The sequence below is a fragment of the Calonectris borealis genome, chromosome 1 (genome assembly GCF_964195595.1).
Source record: "Calonectris borealis chromosome 1, bCalBor7.hap1.2, whole genome shotgun sequence".
NCBI lineage: Eukaryota > Metazoa > Chordata > Aves > Procellariiformes > Procellariidae > Calonectris > Calonectris borealis.
Window position 1 is genome coordinate 212,986,364 of NC_134312.1, and position 23,762 is coordinate 213,010,125.

Consider the following 23,762-nt stretch of genomic DNA (forward strand, 5'->3'; position numbering starts at 1 on the left):
TGAAGATTTAAAGCTGTGATCTACTAAAGGTGCCAAAATTCCCAATATAATTGAAATTTCAGTACCAACACAGATGGTATTTAGATCACAGTAAATCTGTATATTTGAAATAGAAAGCGGATACAAGTCTCTTACATATTAATGATTAATAATGAAAATTACAGGACTATGCTGTCTGATTCTATATAGGGTCTGTGGGTTTTGTTGTTTGCTTGCTTTTTGCTATTCTGAAGTTACTGGGGATATTTATGACTGGAGATATGTAATAATAGTTGTATTCAATCTCTAGTTAATGTAATTAGAAAAGGAAATGATAAACAGGAAAAAACAATGATACGTGCTTCTGCAATGAGCTATGAGTAATTTTCTCATGAGAAGATGACAGCTAAACTTTCTAGTATTAGTTTCAGTCTTTCTTTCAGATGCTGAGATACAGAATGTTTCAAGACAAAATATCTCTACAGGGAAAGGCCATTACCCGTTCTGAAATACTCTGAACGTGTAGGTGTAATGAAAGGTTCCCTGAGGATAAATGAATCTGTATGCACCAACAGCCTGGGATGGGCTACTGCAAATCTTTTCAACCTTTACTCTCCCTCTAGAATTACTTCTGTCTTCTCGTATGCTGCTGATCTATAATCTGACATAATAAAACACACTGTTTTAGAACTCCCAAATTATTATTTTGGAAAGTATTATAAAGCGGGAGATTGGATAGGGACATTTAGCATTTTTACTTCTTGGGCTTTGCTAAAAGCCAGACCAGACTGCTACTGAACAACGTAATTGCCATCTGTTGTAACATTTGCTAACTAAATAGGTATCCTCAGCACAGTTGAGTATACCACCTGACGTGCATGTTACAAAACCTTCCCTTGTTTTTTTATGGAGCAGTCTGAATAAGGAGGATTATGGATATTTCACTTTTCCCTCAACTTTGTCAGTCCACAGCAGCAACACTATGCAAAAGTGCAGAAAAATTTAAATCTCTAACATTTACCGGGAAAATCTGCCTTTCCCAGCCCTTGGGTGGCCTTATGTGCCCCTAGGATTATTGCCAGGAGATCAAGATGGGTGTGGATCAGTTGCTGAAGCTCTTGTCAAAAATTAAACCACCATCCAGTTGTTAGATGGTGCAGCTGGTCCCTGTTGGTAGTTGAACCCAAGGCAGACAGTTTTAAATGAACAACTAAATGAAAAAAGGGAGTTTTACTAATGAACTGTTCAGACTAACAGGCACCAGGGGTATAGAGAGCTGCAACTGAAATGTTAAGATTGCTGTGAATGAAAAGGGAATGGGAATGCCTGGGTATGGACACCAGGAGGACTGGCAGGAGGGGTATAAGGATGGCATGTATTGATAGCACCTAGATTCATCAATAGGTCATCAATACTCAACATCACTACATGTAACTTGTCAGGACAGCCTACACCCAAACTAAAACAAAGACTCAAGCCATTAAAAGATGAGGGCAGGAGATAAAGACTAGATTGGAGCCTAGGACACTCAGATAAGGAGACAAAATAGAAGTGAGTAAATCCTGACATGTGTAAGTGGGACAGATGGGAAAGACAGAAGATCCTAATTGCTGTCATCTCCTTAAGGGCACAAAAAGCACATCAGCAAGGAGTTTGCCAACATAAGAAGAAGGTATATGTGTATGATAAGGACTCCACAGCCACCCACCCTTGTACTTGGTCATCTCAGGGTGTCCTGGCAATGCACCTGGATGCACGTCTTTCTACCTGAATGCTGGACATGAGCCTAGATGATTTTGAGTACGTGGATACAACAGCCTGATTGAAATCAGTTTGTTTTAAAATAAAATCATCTTCCCTTCCTACGAGATCCTTCACTGAGCTTTACTATATTGTTTCAACAACTTCTCCTACAACAGAGTTTACACTGAATGCAAGGACAAATAAGGCCTCAGTGAAAAAACAGCAGATGAACATATGTAAAGTTAGTGGACAGACTGAGCATAAAGCAAAGTGGAACAATAATTTAGGAACTGGATATACACAGAAAATAGGTAAATCTTTGTAAGTAGAGCAGTGATTTTTACATTCCAAATTAATTTTTTATTCAAATATGATATATATTTGCCTCGGGCTTTTCACTAAGTTTGTACAAGACGATTTGCTGCTTGTTCTGATTTTTCAGTGGATGGAGGACTCCAGTCTACAATTCTAATCATATTTTAAAATATATTTGCATATACTTATTATTGTAATTGTCACAAGAGTTACAGTTCAGTCTGATCACCTGGACAATGGCTAATTGGAATCAGCACAGCAGTACATCAGCTACATTGTTACTTTTGCTGCAAAAATACTTAAGCAGAGTTATATTATTTGTAATATTTCATGAGTGTAGCATACTTAAGTGGCAATAAATATTTCATTTTTGTAGCCTTCCAAGCTGTTTCGCAAACTTTAATGGAGTACTTTGGACAAGCTATGAAAAAACCTCAATCATCTGACAAACTGATATCTCTTACAAAATGAGTTGCAGAAGTCACTTACAGTGAGTAATATCTGGTGGGCCATATGGATCGGTCATGTAAATGGTGGTGGGCTTTCCAACTTTCAGATACACTACATCTGACGTGTTCTTCAGTATCGCTACTGCCTCTTCATGGGTAACTTCTTCTAAACTGTAATTATTTACCTTAAAGGAGAAATCAGACAGGTGAGTTGGAATGCAGAAATAGACACAAAAAATGACACAGCCTTCCAGTTATCACAATGTTGGGAAAAATGCTGTAGACAAAGAGCACTGAAGATTACAGAAGCAGTATTGCAGAAGGTAGAAAATACAGTTTTCTTAGCACATGCATATTCAAAGACTGATGTAGCAGTATTGATAATATCACAGAATCATAATGAGTTGAGACAGCACTTGGTCTTGTCAGTAGAAAAGTCCTTTGTGATATTCTGGTACCAGTATCATCATTAACATAAAACTATATTTAATAATAACAAAATAACTTAACACCACATCATTTACAGAAACTGCCTACGTTATTTGACCTATCAAGATGAACTGCCCAAATTCACCTCTTGGCACCTCAGAAATACTTAACACCCCCAAATCTTTCCATCCCTGATATGACATTGACCATTGAAATAATAAGAGCTACAAAGTGGTATACAAAATAAGGGGCTGCTTATGAGGTGCAGGAAATGAAAAAGGGCAGTTATGGATGTGGGAAAAGGGATTTTCAGTGTGAAAGTTTGTTAGTTTTCTGGAAGCGCAGGAAAGAGACATTGAAAAAGTAAGAGAATATAGTACTAGTTCTGTGCTTTATTGGAAAAGAAAAATACTTAACAAGAGCAAGGATAAGAGTACAGGACTACAGATTAAATAGGGAAGGAAATGGTGGCAATAAACCTTGCCTATTTATGCTTTACTCCCAGAGAAAGAAAATAAAAAGAAAAGTGTCAGAAGTGGTTTATTGTAGAGGCATATAAAATTTATTCACATATAAACCCACTGTATCCACAGAATGTCAATAATAGGTTGTCCTCCTATAAACAGAATAGTGAATAGTCCCTGCCCCAAAAACATACATCCTGAATGGAGAAATTATAGGACAGAGGAAAGAAGTAAAGAAGGGTGTAGATACAGGTTTCAGACACGTGGGGTAAGCCAACAGAAATCATAAAATCATAGAATATCTAGTTGGAAGGGACCCATGAGGATCATCGAGTCCAACTCCCGGTTCCTCGCAGGACTACCTAAAACTAAACCATATGACTAAAAGCGTTGTCCAGATGCTCCTTGAACTCTGGCAGGCTTGGTGCTGAGACCACTTCCCTGGAAGCCTGTTCCAGTGACCTACATTTCACAGTGAATGTTATGTATGAAACATTTTATTGTGATTTAAAGTGCCATTCTCCAACTTCTACAGTTCCTGCAAGGATTCCTTGTAAAGATTATGCAAGATGGAAGAAAAAATAGCTCCTCAACTATAGTATAACATAGTACAGCTGTAAATCATAGAAAAAAAATACTTCCTAGGGAATTTAGTACCAGTAAATTATCAGAGACCTGACCGTGACAATAAGCTATTGCCAAAGGGTTTGGTAACTGGAAAGAAATCCAGCTATTATGAATCACTGGAGGACTTTTCATACCCAGATGATTTCATCAACACTAAGAAAGAATGATTGCTATTGGACAGTATTGCTAAATGTAAGGATTCTGTTTAAACTTTGTTCCTTGTATAATTCTCAGACTTGGTTTTAAGGTTAATTGAAAGAGGCAATGACAGGCATGTTATGACAATTTGACATGAAGAGCAATGATACAACCTAACACTCAGAGGAGAGCTGCTGACACTGTATGCTGTATTTTGACAGGTCTTCTATTTAAATAAAACTCTGATACCCATCTTCTATAAATTTCTCTGGTTTTCTTTGTTATGAACAGCAGTAACATACATATGCAATTTTAATAAATAAATGTCTGTTAAATTACTAGGCTGATAGCAAGAAGAGACTGAAATTAAGCATTTCTTGTTTATGTATTTCAAAACTGCCAAATACTGAAGATTCACACTTTTGGAAATACAACCTCACGGTTATCCTTTACCTTTTCTCCTTCCCATGCTGTTTGTACCTTGTACCTACCTTGTTGTGTTTCATCCTAACTGCAAGCTTTTTGAAGTAAAGAAAACCTCACATAATAACCTGCCACTATACTGCTGCTGTAAATAAATGTTCTTAGTCAAAAAAAGACACAAAATGAAACATCACAGCACGGTCTGGATTTTGACTTTTGGTCTTTTTAGGAGCATATAAAAACAATTAAGATATACAAATGGACTTGTTGCAATTTTTTTCCAAAGTTTTTTTTTCTGGAAATCTAGCTGATAAAAATCATGGTTAGGACTGTTGCACTTCCATCACAACACACTTGGATGTCACAGTTGTGCAGCTGGAGGATAAACAGCGTTTTTGAAACAGAAAATATAGTATGATACATATAACACTTATATTTGCTATGACAGGTCCTACTTCTTATCTCTCTGACAATAACATTACAGGACAGGTATTTTACCAACGCTATGTACAAGTTGTACAAATCTTGAAGTTAAGATAAGAATTAAAGACCAAGCAATTCTAAACAAAGAATTAATTTCTGAGCAGTTATGCATTATATTTATCTTTATACACTTCAAGATCCTAGAGATCATTGCAAAGTTTATGTACAATGATTTTTTTTTCTCATTTTTGGTATATACAAGATTAAGTGAGCAGAATATTGCGAAAAACTGAAATATGTAGAGCTGGAACTTGGTAGAATTTGAAAGAAGGTAATGCATGAATGAAATCAAGATACAAAAGAGAAGTTCAGAGAAAAGACACTAGCAGAAAATTTGAAGAGAAGGACCTTTCAAAGTAAACAGAGTCCTGCCATAAAAAGTATTCCAGCAACATATACCAAAATGGCTATTCAAACTCATCCCAAATATATAGAAAATTGGATGTTTCCCGTCTCTAGAGAGAACACTCCTAGAAAGGAAGCTTGCTACTAATTAATTTTGATCTGGACTGCTCAATTCTCAATAAACAAAGAAATAAAGACAGACTCAATGTACATAAATAAAGAGCAAATAAATAAATAAATAAACAAACAAACATGTTGATTCATTCATTAAGACAAAGATTCTCAGTGATGCCATAAGGTCTCTTTCAAATGGGAGGTCTTTGAGAAGGCGATAAAACCACTTTCCTTAATCATTGCCGACATCAATTTAGAATTACAGTATACAAAATATACTCTGCATTTCCCAGTTTCTTTTAGAAGGTAGTCCTTGCTTTGGACCTACAATTCCCATTAATACTAATATGTGCTTGTATCAACATCTTTTGTACTTTTTGATCATAAAACAATGATTACAAAGACAGACATCTGTATGTATTCTGATATACAAAAATAAAAACCTGAATACATTGAAGAATTATATTGCTCAGCTCCCTAGGTATTATTGCAAGATGACTGTAGTATGTAATTTTTTTCATAAGGAAATCTCTGGATATCATTCTTCAAAACATCATGCCAGAGATGGTGATTATTAGGAAATATGATGTTGTAATTGTTTTTTATGGTAAGTTTTATAGAGAAAGGAGAATCTCTCAGAATCTCCAAGAAAGACTATTTCTTGACCTTTTTGTTGTTTCCATAGAAGATGCCTATTTTAACAGAATTTCAAGTACTAAATCTGGCTTTTTCAGTGGTTGTCGCACAGTCAATGCATCATACCAAAGCTTCACTTCCTGCTGTCGAGATGACCTTAGCAGAGCATATAGTTTGAAAAAAAACAGTTGAGTTAGAAGTAAAGAAGATAAAGAGTGGGACGTGTGCACAAAATAAGAAATCAAAGTGTATATGGCATTCAACTCTTCAAGATGCTGAAACTTTTGTGCAGAAAGGTTGACATCAGAGCTGAGTGGGTAGAAAGGGTACTGTATGCCAACCTTCTGGCTCTAAGAAGCCAAATTAAGTAGCAATGAATTAAGGGGGGAAAAAACCCCTAAGCCAAGTGCTAAAAAAGAAATTTATCTGAGTGGTCAGTTTAGTTACAAAAGTCGGATGCTTGAGCCACAAAATGCTGCAACAGGAGCCAAAGGAAAAGAGTCAGAAGAAAACAGGCATGGAGCAAGTGGGGCTTTTCTCATGGGAAAAGTTCCATACACAGAGAATTCAAAAATGCAAACAGGATCTGAAGTAAAAAAGAAATTAGGGAAGCTGTTTCTTTAAATAGAAAGTATGTGATATAAAGACATACTGATATTACAGGAAAAGAATAAGAGGAAGAAATAATATAGCAATAAAGAAGGAAATTAAAGATATAAGTCCAATCAAAGAAGATTTGAGTGATGGGGGAAATCAGTAAGAAATGTTCCCAAAGCGATATAAAAAGACTGAGGTGGTTTTTTTCCTAAATAGCACAATCAAGGCAATGAAGTGTAAATCTAAGTAAGAATCATCTTATTTAGAAGTTTTCTTAGATTCATATTGGAAAACAAAGGCACTGAGAAGTAGCTAGAGTGAAAAGCTTAGAATCCCCAAAATGAGTGCACAAGTCCTCTAAAGAATAACTTCATTCACAACAGCGTAAGCTGATCACAGAAAAAGAGCTCTGGAGGAATAAGTCTGTCTTATTTAATTTTCTTTTTTTTAAGGGAATTCATTCCTTTCCCCTATTGATTTAGGGTAAGAGAGATTTGATTCACTCAGTGAATGAGACAAAGAGATGATCTTTACCTTGCCAGTGGTAATGTTTGCTTTTGTGTAATATTCTACTTTTCATTCAGAAAGTGGATTTTCCTGAATGAATCCTGAATGAACATTTGCCGGTAAACACCAGCGATGTGCCAGCTGTAAATCTAGCATGCTGATGGCCTTTCGAAAAACTCACCATGATTTAAAAGGCTGTGAAAAGCGAAAGGTTTTTCAGTGCTGAAGACCAATCATTTGTCCTGAGGATGTAAATCTGTTTGGATTAACTAACTACTTATAATCCCATGGACTCCTGAGTTAGTTGTACAAATGCTGGACTCTGAATAGAAAGAAACTGGCTATCTTCAGATGACACAGTCTGTTAATCCCTCTGAAATTAGCTTGTTTAGATTATTAATAGTTATGGGCTAAGTGTCCTAAACCAGATCTGCTCTTTGCAGAGAAATGCAAGGGTTTGTGCTTCACAGACAAATATGAGACTGAGCAGTAGGCTTCAGGCTTCAAACAGTGTAGTACATAGTGCAAGTGGCACTGTACTATATTGGACCGTCATTTTTCAACCCCAGTTTACTTTGATTTTGGTAAAAAAAAAATGTTCTCAAGGCTAATGAAGTGGCATGAGGATGATACAACTGTGAAGGAACAATCAGATGAGAGTATCATTAGAAGGAATAAATTGGGAAGCTTATTGCTAGGGTACCACCCAAAACCCGATCCTAGCAAATCTACGTTTGAATGTTAGATAAAGCATTGCAAGGCCAGAGTCAATGACAGTGTAAATCTGGCTCAGAGCCCAGTGCTGCATCAGAAGAGATGCAGCCACCGAACCCCCTGAGTTGGTTCAGTACTGGTTCACTCTCCATCTCAGAATATATTTTTTCTAGTGTGTTTCCTTTGTGCTAGTCAGCCAGTACAACCTACAGATCAGGTACCATCTGTCACACTGTTTTCTTCCTTTAAATCTGACTGGGTAATGCCTGTACTCCATCAACTGGAACAGCAGCGTAACTCTGGATCTGTAGGTGCACCTACCTGAGTGAAGAATGCGTGCACTAGGAGCGATCCACAGCAACAGAGGGTCTGGATGATATGACACCCTTTAAGGGGGTTAGTTTGCATTACATCTAGTCTGCTGACTGAAATGCCCATTTGCAGCTGCAATGCAATGCTAATTAGGAATGCTCCTGGACCACATTTTCTATTGCAGTTTCATTAAAAAAAATCCAATTTGTTTTCTAAAAGACAATCCCACAAGACAGCCAAAATCACTTTAAAAAGAGCACTTCTGATCAGAACCAAATGCCAATCTAGATGCATTTTAAATGATATGTTCTGATTACTTTAACACAAACATGATCCTGCATTCATATACAATCTGAAAGAAACAGATACTGGTAGGGGATCCTTTAAGGAACATATCAACAACTGTGCAATCACAACCCTGTTGCAGCCCTACGAAACCACCAAACAATAACATGCTTTTTTCAGCACAGAATTGGGTAGAAAGCAAGCCTAAATTTCTGAAAAGGAAAGTGTCTCCTGTTTCTTCCTTCTGTTTTCAGAAAGAAAACAGAATCAAATTAAATCTCTTGATATGTGAGTAACATCACTTTTCCTATAAGCATAAATAAGTCCACAAAAGTCTGATCTCTCTGACTACATGGGCCAAGAAGCAACAGGATATGGTCCAAACATGCAAGGGTATTTTGGCATATTTTTGAAAAGCTAATACTTATAAGAGATAAATATTAGCTTAAGTTTTCTTTTAGAGCCTAATGATTTTAGAGTTTTCCCTGAAGAATACCTTGTTTCTAGCTATTTGTGGGTTTTTGTACTGGTAAAACCACACAGTTTTATACTGATGTCTCATTTATCCATTCTGTAGATAAACTTTTCCAGAAGGTATCAGATAAAAGAAAGTAATTATTATCTGAGAGGTAATAACTTAAAGCATTTTTCAGCTCTTCCTGATCGTCATTAACAATGACCTGGAAGAGGTGAGGAGTGCGCTTTCATTACATTTGTGGATGACACCTCACTGTGAGGTCAAGTCCACATACTTGAGGGCTGGGCTGCCATCCTGGATAGGCTGGAGGAAGGGGCTGACAAGAACTGTATGATGTTCAGCAGGGAGAAACACTAAGTCCTGCCGCTGGCACAGGCTAACCCCCTTCAACAGCACCGGCTGAGCACTGACAGCCTGGCAGCAGCTCTGTGGAAAAGTGCTTGGGGCTCCCGGTGGACAGCAAGATGGGCATGAGCCAGTTGTGTGTCCTGGCAGCAAAGAGGTCAACAGCATCCTGGGCTGTTTGAGCAGGAAGAGAGCCAGGAGATCCAGAAAAGGATTATTCCCCAACAGTTGCCTCTCATTAGACTATAACTAGATACTGCGTTCAGTTTTGGTCCCCGCACTATAGGAAAGAGAACAAAATGGAGCAAGTTGAGGGGAGTGCTACTGGGATGGTTGGGGTTGGAGCACTGGCCTGCTGAGGAGAAGCTGGGGGAGCTGGGCTTTTTCAGCCTGGAGAAGGGGCACCTCCGGGGACAACTAATAGCAGACCCCTGGTGCTTACACAAAGGTCATCAAGACAGAGCTAAGCTTTTCAGAGCGGCCTGTGGTAACAGGATAAGAGACAGCAGGCATATGTTGAAACAAGAGAGGGTCAAACAGGTTATAAGGAAAAGTATTTTCCTCATGAGGACAGTCAAGCAGTAGAACAGGTTTCCCAGAGAGGCTGTGCAAGCTCCATCCTTGGAGATTTTTGAGATTCAGTTGGATAAATTCTTGAGTAACCTAGTCTGGCCCTAAGCTGACCCTGAATTATCATGTTAGCCTATGATGCTCTGCATGTGATTTCCCTTTGCTCCCTTCCACCGCAAAGAAGCAACCCAGCTGAGACACCCAGTGCAGTCGTATTTTCACCATCGGCTTTACCACCAGCAGCAGTAGATATTACCATAGACATTACCGCCAGAATACAGTAAGGGAGTATTTTTCTCCTAGCTGTAAGTCTTCAGAGCAGAGCTCTGGTCTGTTCCTTTCACATATACCTAGAAAAGCCAATGAGTTCAGTTTTCGGCTTAAGCACTCTTATGCTTCCTCCAGTAATTTTCCTAATGGGCACCTCAGGATTATCCTACAATGGAGCATTTTCCTGTGCTCAGGATAATAAGCCTTAAGTGCAGGCTCAGTGCCACAGAAACATAACTGCATAACATGCCCTTGTATAGATTTCACAATAATCACAATGCTCAGTATTTACATAATACATCTTCCGAATGCTTAACACACTATTAGCAATCTGCATTTAATAACAGTAGGGTCATCAAGCTGCAAAATGCTCAGATGGCACCTAATGGTTTTACATTTCAATATTAGTTTTGATTTTGCAACTTCTCTTTTATTACATCTTAAATTTTAATGCATTTGATTTGCATGTTCTTTGGGATCTGAAAGCATCTCACACAAACTTCTCAGAACACAGAAACAAAAATGAAGCAAGCCCCCCAGCAGCTGCTGAGAATTCCAGGAGGATGACAAATTCTGGTAAATTTTATAGAGAAATGATGGAAAAAACAAAGATTAAGAAAGGATGCACTACTGAGAAGGAAAAAAAAAAGGAAGTGTTCAAATATATAATCAATAAAGAATCAGTGAAGCAGAAGTAGGACCATATAGATGACAAGGGTAATATTGTGTTGATACTCTGCCAAAAGAAAGTAATGAATCCTTTCACTCACTTTTCACAAAGCAACATGAAGTTAATGCCATGAATTGACAGATACTTCACAAAGTAGAAGAGCAAAAATATTGAAGGTACAGAAGTTATAAAGAAATCAGGGTGTCTTGTTGGAGAGAACAAGAAAACATGCCTGTAATCTGCACGAATTTTAGAAATAGATTTTGTTCTTGTAAATTTATGTCCAAAAATTTAATGGTTAAGGTATACAAAAAGTAAGTTGACTAGGATTTTCTTATGCAACAGTGAAAAGCTTGGTCTGGAAGCACTTAAATAGTGGAGAGCAATATTATGATTGATTTTTTTTGCTCATTTTACATGCAGTGATAAAAAGAGATGACGGTAAGTAAAGAACTGGTCCAGACTGAAAGGAAAGCAGTATAAAGACATCAAACACACTGAGAATGACCTCCGCTCACTTTCAGAAGTCAGATTCAGGAGTATAAACTTTTCACAATGAAGAAACATCTATATCTGACTGCAGTGAATCACAGGTTCAAGACTGAGAAGAGATGCTTGTAGACAAATCCTATAAAAACCTGGAAAAAAAGAATTTATACATAGTGGTATATAAAATAATTATTTTTCTATTCAAATTCATCCTGATTAAAATACACTGGAGATGGTGAATGCAGAGGTTTTGCATTTGGGGTTTTTTTGTATATATTATTTATTACCTCAAGTGAGTTCAAAGAAATTAAGAGTAAGGCAACAAAAATTTACAGATGACACAAAAACTGTGAGGAATTCTCATCATGAAAAACACAACAGCTGAACACAAGCAAATTTGCTACAAGGTGCAAAATAACAAAATAATGTGCAAATTTGGCAAATACAAATATACATTTCTATAGAAAAATGAGCTAAAACTTCATTATACAACAGTGACTTGAATTTTACTGTGCTGAGAACCTGCAAAAAAGAAATGCCAAAGAAATTGTAAGTTCTAGTTTCATTTTGCTTTGATTTTGATTATGCCATTTGATCCTTAAGCTGTTTTATCTCTCCACTTGGGTTAATTAAAAGTAGTCAAAGAGTCACCAACCCAGCAACCAAGTGCCTTTCCGGTTCTGTTTAAAACCCTGTATAAAATGAATGGTCATCTTCACATGTGACTGGAACACTGTGTCCCTAGCCAAATAAAGAAAACCTCAATTAGGCACAGTTTTGCAGGCAGCAAAAAAAGGTCCTGGCAATTTTTTACTGCTTAGATATCACGTCACAAAACAGAGCTACTGCAGTACATATTTTTGATGGTACTCATTCAAAAAATATTTCCCTACCTGCTGAAATCTATGCAAATGCATTGACATGAATACAACTTGACACAGATTAACTTCTGCTGATTCACCAGGGTCAGGATTTCCCCCTCAACAAAGAATTAAACAAACTGTGAGTGGGAAAGAATTCTCTACAAGGAACAATGTACTAGCACTGCAAATACCAGGAAGAATTTCCTGAAGTGAGATCCATCAGAAGAATAAGTACACTTCCTCAAAGAAAAAGATGGAAAACGTATTTTTTTTTAACATCTATATGGAACATACACATTCCTACATGTACTGAAATGTACGTAATAGTCCACTGACAGTGGCTACACGTGAGGGTTTAGTGGCATGTTTTCACATCTTTCAATTTTCTTAAAACAATCAGTAGAATCAGTACGGCCGTAATGAACAGTTCATCTAAAATCTTCTTTTAAAGTTTTCTAGTGCATTTTGACTTGTGGCTGATGTGCACAATATGTTTATTCTCTTCTCAGTTAAAGGTTTTTCAAAATAATACAACCCATTGCTTTCTCTTCATAAAATGTTGGTTTTCCAGAGTAATGCTTTTTTAACTGCAGTCTCAGAAAAATACATAAAGAATGGGAAAGAATGAAGATGACAGAAATATAACTCATAATTATTATAGAAGTTGTAATGGTTACCTCCAGTAAGATGTATGGTGAATGAATATATGAAACAATTTTCAGCCAAATAAAATGTGATTTAAATTTTTCATACTTACCATAAGAAGTCTATCTCCAACCTGCAACCTCCCATCTTTTTGTGCAGCTCCTCCATCAATAATCTTGGTGACATAAATGCTGTTGTCCCCAGGGATGTGTTGGTTTCCAACTCCTCCTGCAATACTGAATCCCAGACCTGGAGAAGACATAGGAAACAAAACTTTAGCAATACAATATATAACATTATAGAGGAGTGAGAGAGTAGCATATATTTAATTTACTGTACAATTACAGTATTTTTTACAGAAATACATAAGAGAGATTTGTGGGGTCAATACTCTCTCATTTTCCCTGGAAAGTCAGGGACAGAAATAAATTAAGGAAATTCTTTGTCATGTACAATTATAGGAAGGTAAAGTCAAAAATAATTGAACCAGTGATGATTCTATACCCATGGCATGTCCTCACCAGGGGCCAGTGCAGCCTACATCAAGAAGTTATGGCACAACTTGCTATGACCAGAAATAAAACTCTGAAGCTTGGAGTTTATTCTGTTAAGTACTGGTATAAAATACATCACCATCTAACGGAACAAAATTAAAGGTATTCTGATTGTCCACACAATTTGAAAAATACTTGGAGAAGTGTACTGCAGATTTTGCAAGTTTCTGTAGTACCACAGTGAAGGGTCTGTGAAAGATAAACAGTTTACATATTTGGATTTAAATCTACTTTGCATATTTTTCTAGGACACAAATATCTTTGGCTATCGCTACATGAAATAAGAAAGCAATAGTCCTTTGCTTCTGTTTCTTAACTTCTGTTCAGAAATCTGTGAAATTCCTAGATAAACACCCAAAGAGCCAAACTTTGGAACAATGTCAATAATACATGCCGATATGATTCAGGAAAAGGAAGGCAAAATAAATAGATGTTGGGGGAAATAAAAAGACAGTTTTACCCTTTTCCTACTTTTCCTATCCTCTGACACACTGCATAAACAGACAAATCATTGCTTTCATTTATAATAACATTTTTATCTCTCAATCAGAGAAAAGACAGAAACTACCGTGCTTTATTTCCATAAAAATCTACTTCATACAGCTAATTTTTCACAGATCATATAGCTAATGGGAACTTCCAGCTGAACAAATAAGCTGTTACTGACAATAACCTGCTTAGATTATTATTTCAACCAGGCATTTCTCTTTTAGCTGTAGAGAAAAAGTAGGAAAAAAAAAAATAGAAAAAATTCTATTTAGAGAATAATCTCTAGTTTTATCTATGAAATCTATGCTGTTCAGTCATTCTTAAAATAAACATGTTAGTAATAGCTGCAGCCTGAGCAGTAAAATGCAATAGTAAAAAATGAGTTGCCTGGAATTTGTCATTTTATCGCAAACTCACCAGCCTGACTGCTTGGGCAATAAAACTTAAGGGAGGGTATATTTAATACACACAGGCTTTTTTAGCAGCTATATGAGTACAGAGATAAGGTTTTTTGAGTGAATTAAATATTTTTTGATTTTTTTTTCTCACATTATTTTCATTTGATCATTATTTTAGCTTAAAAACGATGTGAGGTCAGATAACATAATGGACTACTTAATGGATAGTGCCAAAACAGTAAATTACAAAAAGAAACCTTTGAATTTATATTTCAAATTGAAATGCTACTTAATTAATTAAGATGATTATTAACAATACACATGAAGTTAATTCAGAAGTATGGGATAATTAAAACAAAGCTTTATTTCATTTCCAGCTAAAGCTGGTGATCACTGTTACTATTTATCTGGTACTGCCAGGACAACTACAAGGATAAAGATTATGATTTCTTCAGCATGGAAGAATTTGTTCATTACCCTGGGACTATTAACAAAGAAGCAAAAAGATATTGTAAGAAAACATCAAGAATGGAAATTTTCTTTAAAACATTAGTTGTGGACAAGGAACAATAATTGAATAATGTTCCTTGGTGACATAATTATCATTCTTTTGACCCCAAAACATCTGTATATGCTTCTACCAGTAAAGTGAAGATTAGCTGAATACTGAGAGTATTCCAGAATGATGATGAGCAGATGAGTGGGCTAGACTGCAGCCAGAGAGATTTCTTCAGCTCCACTGCTCACCTAGGGCATGACCTTGGGAAGATTAGGTTATGGTGTGCTTCGATCCTGTTCTCCTTATTAACACTGTATGCTTGTAAAAGATAAGGTCATTTCTGGCTGTTCTGTATTTTGTGCAAAGGGATTCCTAATTCAGCCTGGTCCTGCTGCAATATAAACAAATAGTGGCAAAGATAATCCCTGCCATTTTCTGCAGTGCTGAGTGGGGTGCTGGTGTTTGCTGTTTGTTTGCATGGTTGTATCACAACCGCAAAAAAAAAAGAGCACTAACACATGCTACTCCCATTACAAAAGCGAAGTTCACAATGATGAAAGGATTAACTTTTTCTACTTCTCTAGTCTACATAAAATGTAGCTGCGTTACATTGCATGGGGCAACATTGTGTTTGTAAGCAGGGTCTGCCTTTGGGATCCAAAAAACCAACACTGAGTATTAAAAGGTTTAAAAGAGCAGAACAAGACAGGGGGTAATACTGTGGGGAGAGAAGGGAGAGTGGGTAGGAGAGAGAACTGAGGAACAGAGATATTTTCCATGTCTTTCCCATCAATAATGATTTAGTTTCATCGCCTAATCGTATTTGCCTTCTTTAAAAGATTTCTTCTTGGGAAGAATGGCGAATGGAACAATGGCCCATTTAATTTTACTTAAATGATTTTTGCTAATTGCTAGGGCACTAGGAAAGTATACTGCAATAAACCTTTTGAGTGGCATTCATACGGCCAAATGATATCAGACAACTATGCTAATCATTTGTGCTACCTTTATAATCAACGAAAATTCATTAAGAGCTTTTAAAGCATGATTCATCTCATCTCAAAGAGACATCTGAAAGAGATGAGATGAATCACACTCTTGGTGTCTGAAAGGCTGGGGGCTGGATGTGGGAAGAGGGGGGTGGGAAGATCAGTGCTATGAAAGTTCGCAACCTAAGTTAGAGTCACACCTCCATTTAGACTGAAGGTTTCTGTTTTGTTTTAAGACCTCAGAGAGGTTTGTGCATCCCTGGTGTGGATCCCTCTTGTCACTAGCTACATCAGGTTAGTCTCATATCAGATTTAAACCAGAATCATTCAAACATTTGGGAACACAGGGAGCAAGATATGTTTTCTAAACTTGGTCTTTTTCATCGCTCCATTGAATTAAAAAAAAATCAAAATAAAATAGCATATTTAATTGCACAATCTTTTTCGCATTGACTCCTGTGGTTAGGAAGTCACTTTGAGGAATGCCCTCTCTCTCACTTCCTATTTTGCTAATGTGCAATCTGCTTCACAGCAACACCTCAGCTTGGACAGAGCACCCCATTTCCTCACAACAGGAATTAGATGGAGGATAGATTTAGAATGGAGATAAGGAAGAAATTTTTTATGATGAGGGTGGGAACACACTGGAAGAAGTTGCCCAGAGAAGTTGTGGATGCCCCACCATTGGAAGTGTTCAAGGTCAGGTTGGATGGGGCTTTGAGCAACCTGATGTAGGGAAAGTCAGGGTTGGACCAGATGATCTTTAAAGGTCCCTTCAAACCCAAACCATTCTATGATTCTATGGTTCTATGAAGAAGAGAAGACTACTCCAAGAGGAAAAAGGAAGGAGAACTGGATTTAATACTGGTGTACATCCAAGTCAAACTCAGCTTTGTTCAAAACCACTGAAGAGAATAAGGAGTTATAAGATTGGGTCAATGTGTAAACTAGGGAAGATTAATCAAACTCTGTTTCCTTCCATTTCCACTGGAAAGGTGTGTCCCTGGTTCTGGCTGGGACAGAGATAACTTTTTTCCCAGTAGCTGGGGGGGTGCTGTGTTTTGGGTTTGGTATGAAAGGAATGTTGATGGCCCATTGATGTTTTAGTTGTTGCTGGGTGGCGCTTGCACCGGGGACTTTTCATCTTCCCATGCTCTGCCAGGTGCATGGGAAGCAGGGGGAGGAACATAGCCAGGGCAGCTGACCCAGCTGGCCAATGGGGTATTCCATACCACGTGACGTCATGCTCAGTATATAATTAGGAGGCATGGTCCAGGAAAAGGGGGCTCTCATGGCTGGGCGTCGGTTGGCAGGTGGTGAGCAGTTGCGTTGTGCATCACCTGCTTTGTATATTCTATTATTGTTGTTGTTCTCATTGTTATTATTACTGTTCTACTTTGTTTTATTTCAATTATTAAGCTGTTTTTATCTCAACCCGGGAGCTTTCCTACCTGTGCCCTCCCGATTCTCTTCCCCATCCTACTGGAGTGGGGGGGTGAGCGAGCGGCTGGGTGGCGTTTAGCTGCTGGCTGGGGTTAAACCACAACAAGGTGTTTGTAAAATTAATCTGCCTTTGGGTTCCACAAAGGCTGATCCCTGATCCTGTGGATAATAACTTGTGTAATAGTGGAACAAGACATGAGACATTACTGTTATTACAAAGAGGAAAAGGGACAGGGGAAAGAGCTATTCCATCAAAACCAGAAACTGCAAAAAAATATGCTGATATTAACAATAGCCAAGAATATTTATTCATATCTTTTCCCTGGATTATCAGCAAACAAAACATTAAAGTATTTGAAAGGGTAATGAAGCCATAAAGAAAAAAAAGTTGCAGCCAAAACAATTCAAAAGCCTCCCAAGTCTCAATCATAGCTATTTCAGAAAAAGGTAACAAGTGACTATTACATCTATTTTGCATTATTTGCTGCACCAGATACACGTTTTAAATGCATCATTATATTAGTAAAAACATGTGTTCTAACTACTTTTCTGGTAAAAAGTAGGCATGGAGGCTCCCCCTATGATTAGTCCAGCAACAGGTGCCTCTATGTGGTAACAATAAAATCACTGTTTAAGACACAGGGCATAAATCACACTGTGGGCATATCACTTTCCAGCAACCAAAGAGGGAGCCCAAAAGATCAACTGCAGCTAGAAAATGTCAGCTTTCTAATAAGAAGTGAAGTTAAATGAAACTCTCACTTATAACCCAAATGGGATGTTGCATTTTGCTACTATCCTACACAGAGAACCAAGTTTATTTTAAGCCAGCAAACAGAATGAGTTTCACAGTCCTAGCTGGGAACCTCCAAATAATGGGAAAGCCAAAGAAAGTAGCATTTAAATCAAAACCTTAAAATGTAATTAAGAAGTGTAAGATTTGCAGGTAGTTACCAAAACAATGTGCTCTAGAGACATAAAATGCACAACTCCTAATTGGAGCTGGATTCCTGGCTTTACCACAGTGTGCCTTACTGCCGACAAAGTGACCTGTTGAATATAGAGTAACTTGGTGAAGCCACAAAATGCATAAAACTCATAATAGAAATATTAGGCTAGAAACAAATGAAATATGAACAGAAATGTGCATGTATGTACTAGAAGAAAGAACAAAAGTTAGAGAAATTATGTGTATTGACAATACAGAACATTCCTAGCAATAAAACTAAAAATGAGTCATTTCTGTCAAGCCTGGACAGAATGCCTGGACCCTGTAAAGACCACAGAACAGGTGTCTTGTCAGCAGAAGACCCTGTACTGCAACAGTGGGATGTTGGCACCAAGATTACACATGTGATATAGGCCGTTCTCTTGCCTGAAAGCCCAACAGGAAAGCAGATCATAGTGATAAAGACGTGTGTTTACTAAATGAATAAAAACAGGCAATGAGCAGCCGCCTTGTCTAAGAGAGACTGAAGAAAGAAATATTCAATGTAAAGGACCACCCCATAACAACAGTGAGCTCCTAGAGGGTATAAATCATCTGTCCAAAAATTAGACCATGGTTGCCAATCAAGAAAATGCCAAGAGATGTTGTAAGGGGTCAATGTCCCATGTCCTTTGTGTCACACGCGAGTGAGCCAGACTGCCTCAGCACATGCATCCTGGGGCTTGTGAGGATGGTGAAATGAAAAGTGAATGAAATAAATGAGAGAATGAGCATAACGAGGTAACTTATTTGGAGATTTAATGAATAAATATCACTCTTCCTGTATGACCTCTCATTGCTTTTTGCCACAATAATTTTCTAGGAATGTGAAACAAACGGATTTGCTCCAGAGCACTGTATGACCTCAGATTTTATGAAACTGTTTCAGGCAGCAAAACAAGATAATACAACCAGAAAGTACCCATGCAACAACTTGCCCCACTGAGGACCTTCCCTGGCACTGTGAGCCTGGCTGTGCTGTGGGACATGACTGTGCAACCAGACAAGGCAATAAAGAACCCAAACTGAGACAGCTCCTGCCTTTCCACAGACCAGCCACTTCTACAACACTCAATTACAAAAACTATAGCTCATGTTGTTTTATTGTTGAAATTACTTAAGCTTACAGAGCCAATATTTATATAGTCTCTTTTTTTCCTCTGAAAGGGAGAACAGTATCATACCGATGAACCTACCAATGAAATTGCCAAACCTGGAGCAAGTCCAATCCAGGTTTCTAATTAATCAAATTCCACTTGGAAGAAGGAAAGTAACATGGGTAATATAAAATGCTTTGAGTGATATCATTTGATCGAATTGTTTTGACAGGTACCACAGTTATATCTAGTGCTATATGAATAAACAAACTAAAACAAGGTTAATTATAAACAGAGGAGCAGCAAGGAGTATCTTTCCCTGCCCCTCTTCTCAAGCCTCTAGTTGCCAATTATAGTTTTCGTGGAGGAGAGAGATAGCACATATTTAAAAGCAACACCCCACAATTGTGAAAGTTTAATATGTTTGTTATAGCTGTGACTTACGATTAGTGTTTATTATTGACAGCAGATTCCTTTATTATTTGGTACACACAAAAATGAAATACATTGCAAAACAAAAAATAAAATATGTTTCACAATAATTATACAATGTTACAAGGAGGGACTGATCTTCCTCTACAGAGCTCTCTCTTTCTGTCTTTATTTTTCATCCCATGAATCAATTCCTGAGAAACTATTAATCCCAAACATAGGAAATGTCACTTTATATATCTCATCTCCCTCGTGTTGTAGGGGTAGATTCAAATATCAATTTATTTGAGTGAGTTCTTATAACAGTTCCTATTCCTGACTCATGTGACAGCTTATGCCAGAAGGACTTACCTGAATAAAATTTGACTACATTTTGTTCTGTGGATGAAAAAGTCAGTCTAAAGTACAGTATGATTCATAAAACTTTAACTAATATTCATAACGTACTTAAAAGCTGTCTACTTTCATTGCCATCATTAATTCCCGTTTCAGACTTGGCTCCCAGATCACTTCAGAGGGTTCTTTTTGTAACCAACAATTTGATAATAGTTTCGACTGGGAAAAAGGCCCAAGCCCCTACAAATCTAACTGAGCCTATCGTTATCTAGTGTTTCTCTCTAATGGCCTTGGGTTAAAAACTTCAAGCGTCTTCCTTATTGTTTTGACATTTTTTTGCAGAAATATCTAGTGTTTTCGATTATTTCCCAGTTGATGTCAGATAGAATAAAAATGATGTACAGTGCCACCAGGTAAGAAGAATATTCTCTGAAACCACCTTACACAAGGAGAAAATTATTGTCCCCTTTACACTGTGTGTCATTATATACTCATGCCTTCAGCTATTTATCCAGCAGTTGTTACACAGTTCCTTTGTTCTTGCCCACAGGCATTTTTATAGTTATTATTTTCACGAATCCCTACATTCTGGCTGCCAGTGCATCATCTTTCCATACTACTGAACCAACAGAGATGCCAGATTTCAGTGCAGCCTCTACTGAGGATCAAACTGGGGAGCACACACAATACTTCCACAGAGTACGGCCAGCACGCTCATGAGAGATGCTATGACTGGATACTGTTTGGCAGTTGTGGTTATACAGCAGGCAAAGAAATACCTTTCCTTGCAAATGAGCACCGATTGTACAGCAACGTTGACACATCTGTCTGAGGGACTGGGCCCTTCCATAACCTCAGTGAGAGAGGACTTAGAACTTTTCTGTATGGAGGTAGATTTTGGTCAGAGTTTTTAGTAGAAAGTAGACAGTAAAATTTTTCATCTTTCATCTGCCTTTATCTGCATAAATTTTAAACACTACAAATTTTTAAAATAAATTTCAATAAAATAGTTAGTTCTAATTTTAACTATTCTTGATTTAATAAAAAGAAAAATTTAATTGAAATTTAAAACATTATAGTAACACAGTCTTGCTGCACAGCCCAGTGCAGGAATCTGCAGAGGTCTGTTCTCGCTGCTTGCTTGATGGGAGAGAGAGAACAGAGATAATGATCTCACAAAGATTAAAATGTCTTCAGTACACTGGTGCATATCTACATTCACACTACCCCTAACAGCTCTCTGTAAAACTCAGCAGAGGAGAGACTGTGGTAGTAGCTGCTGGCTGGTGATCCAGTAGGCAGTGATGGCAGGCTGATTTCCATACCTTTGACTGAGAATACCTAAGCAGGTTTGCAGTCTCTATTTCAAATTTCACAAACTGCTCTCCATACCATTAGGAAGCATATGTAATTTTAAAAGTTGGCTACCATGCTGCTACCTACAGCTCCTTATACCTGTTCCAAAACAGCTATGTTCATGGGATGTCCCAGAAAGCTCCCTGCCTAACATTGCTTTCTCTGAGCTTGCTCTTCTGCTGGAGATAGGGAAATGCAACGCATTACATCTTTTCTTTGGACACAAGGCGTTCATCAACATCATCTGACACCCACGAAAGTCAGAAACGCAGAAAAGTCCAGAATATGGAAAAAAAGTCTTCTGGATATTTCAGGGATTTTTTTGCTGAGTTACTCTGCTCTGGCCTCAGAAGCAAATATAAACAACTACAACTCTTTTCCAATTGCTTTTTCATTCTTTTGAGCATCGAAATCAAACACTGCAGTCGAATCTACTGGGTTACAACAAGAAAGGAAGGAATCTGTTCTCAGGACACAGGGTTACAGTCCTTGGCTTAAAAAAATTGTTTACATTTCCAGCCAGAGAAGAGACGATGGGGAAGTGAGATTATGATGCAAATGTTAACATACCTGCAAGGCAGTAAGTGCATGTTTAAAAACAATCATGCTGTAGGTACAGTAGATAAAGCATTGGTTTTACATTATCATAACAGTAAAGCTAATCTTTCTGTAATCTTTAATAAAGCCTTGAAAACACATCTTGTTAAATTACACTGCTATTCGTAGAAATTTGTAAAAAAATTCTCTAACATGCAAATGAAAACAATCCCTTCTTTTCTATTCAGTTTTGCAGTTAAACGTTTTTCCCATTACAAAATTTTTGCCTGCATATATTTATCCCTAAAGATACATTCCCTTCAGTTGTAGTTGAAAAGAAAGGGAACGCAAGCTAGGAAAATACACTTAGAGCCTCATTAGAAGGCATTGTATTTATTCTATATTTTTACATTTATTCAAATTAATTAGGAATAAATTTCTCAGAAAGCACAGACAATGAGCAGTGACCTAATTGCACCACAGGAATTCTCAAGAATACTTTAAAATTTGCCTTGAAAAAAGAAGGCAATATTCTTAATTATTCACAATAAGCTGATTTTTAAAGCTTTAATGAGGATTCAGGTTCACTGAAAATCATATTAAATCACACTGTCACAATTTTACTAGCATAAGTGTAAGAAAGAGAAAATTATTTCATTTTTGACATATACTGACACTCCAAGGATTATAGCAAGCATTCTCTTTTAGGAAAAGCTGTATGATACACCAAGTCTAAACATTTCATGTTAAAAACAGTCAAATTATGTTTTTAAAAAAGTGAAGATTAGTGATGTAAAGCAGATAAATCCAAGACTGTCACTTAGGAACAGGATTAACCGCTTATTGATTTTCTGAAATGTCTTTTCTCTTCTCACATTTCCATGCCAGGTTTGCATATGCCTACAACTGAAGCTGTGCATGCACATTGACTTCCTGTTCATGCGGGAAGTTTTTTGCATATTTTTGGTGCACCCACAAGGACAAATAGTCCTCAGTTCCAGAGTCACTAAAAATCAGAATTTTTGATTAGGGTAGACATCATCTGGCTGGCTGCCTGTGTGATAGGATCATTTACATCTTGCAGGGAATAATGTTAAACACAGCATAAGTGACTGTATGGCTGAATGTGATATGAATGGATTGTTAAAAACTACCATTTTTTTCTCATTCTATTTTTTTAATCCCATCCTCACCCCTGCCTTTTCATTTGCTTGGGCAAAAATCAACTGGACTATGCATGACTACAGATGAAAAAGACATCCCTGGAAGTGCTCAAGGACAGATTGGATGAGGCTTTGCGCAATCTGATCTAATGAAAGATGTCTCTGCCCAGGGCAGGGGGGTTGGACTAAGTGATCTTTAAAGGTCCCTTCCAACCCAAACCATTCCATGATTCCATGATTCTAAGCAGCCAGTTGTCCTAATTAGCAGCAAAAGGCCAGGTGGGGGGTTGCAGGGTGCATTTTTTAGACTGTCATATGCTGATCTAAAGCCTCACTACTGCCAAAACAGATAACTCTGCTCCCTGCCCTGCCTTTGGCCACACTTTCCCACTACCTGCCTTGTATTAGCCATGAAGATTTTCTAGCCAAATGGATTGGCAAGCTGAAAATGGCATGAAAACCAAAACAAATTAGTCTGAATCACAGACCAGGTGCATATTCACCAGCATCTACAGAGATGGCAGCAGTAAGAGCCGGCAACTGAGGATGATGTTGGGTTCACGTCCCCTTTGCTGGCAGCAGTTTTGTACA

General features: G+C 37.5%; 1 protein-coding gene across 4 annotated transcripts in view; it reads right to left on the bottom strand.

The window, feature by feature from the left end:
• The window catches only part of DLG2 (discs large MAGUK scaffold protein 2), a 1,041,736-nt gene that overhangs the window by 296,249 nt on the left and 721,725 nt on the right, over positions 1-23,762 (bottom strand). For all 4 annotated transcript variants that reach the window (XM_075140226.1, XM_075140229.1, XM_075140227.1 and 1 more), the window contains 2 exons: positions 13,003-13,139; positions 2,527-2,671 (listed from right to left, as the gene is read on the bottom strand). In XM_075140226.1, the coding sequence (XP_074996327.1) occupies positions 2,527-2,671; positions 13,003-13,139 (282 nt within the window). The remainder of the gene's footprint in view (positions 1-2,526; positions 2,672-13,002; positions 13,140-23,762) is intronic.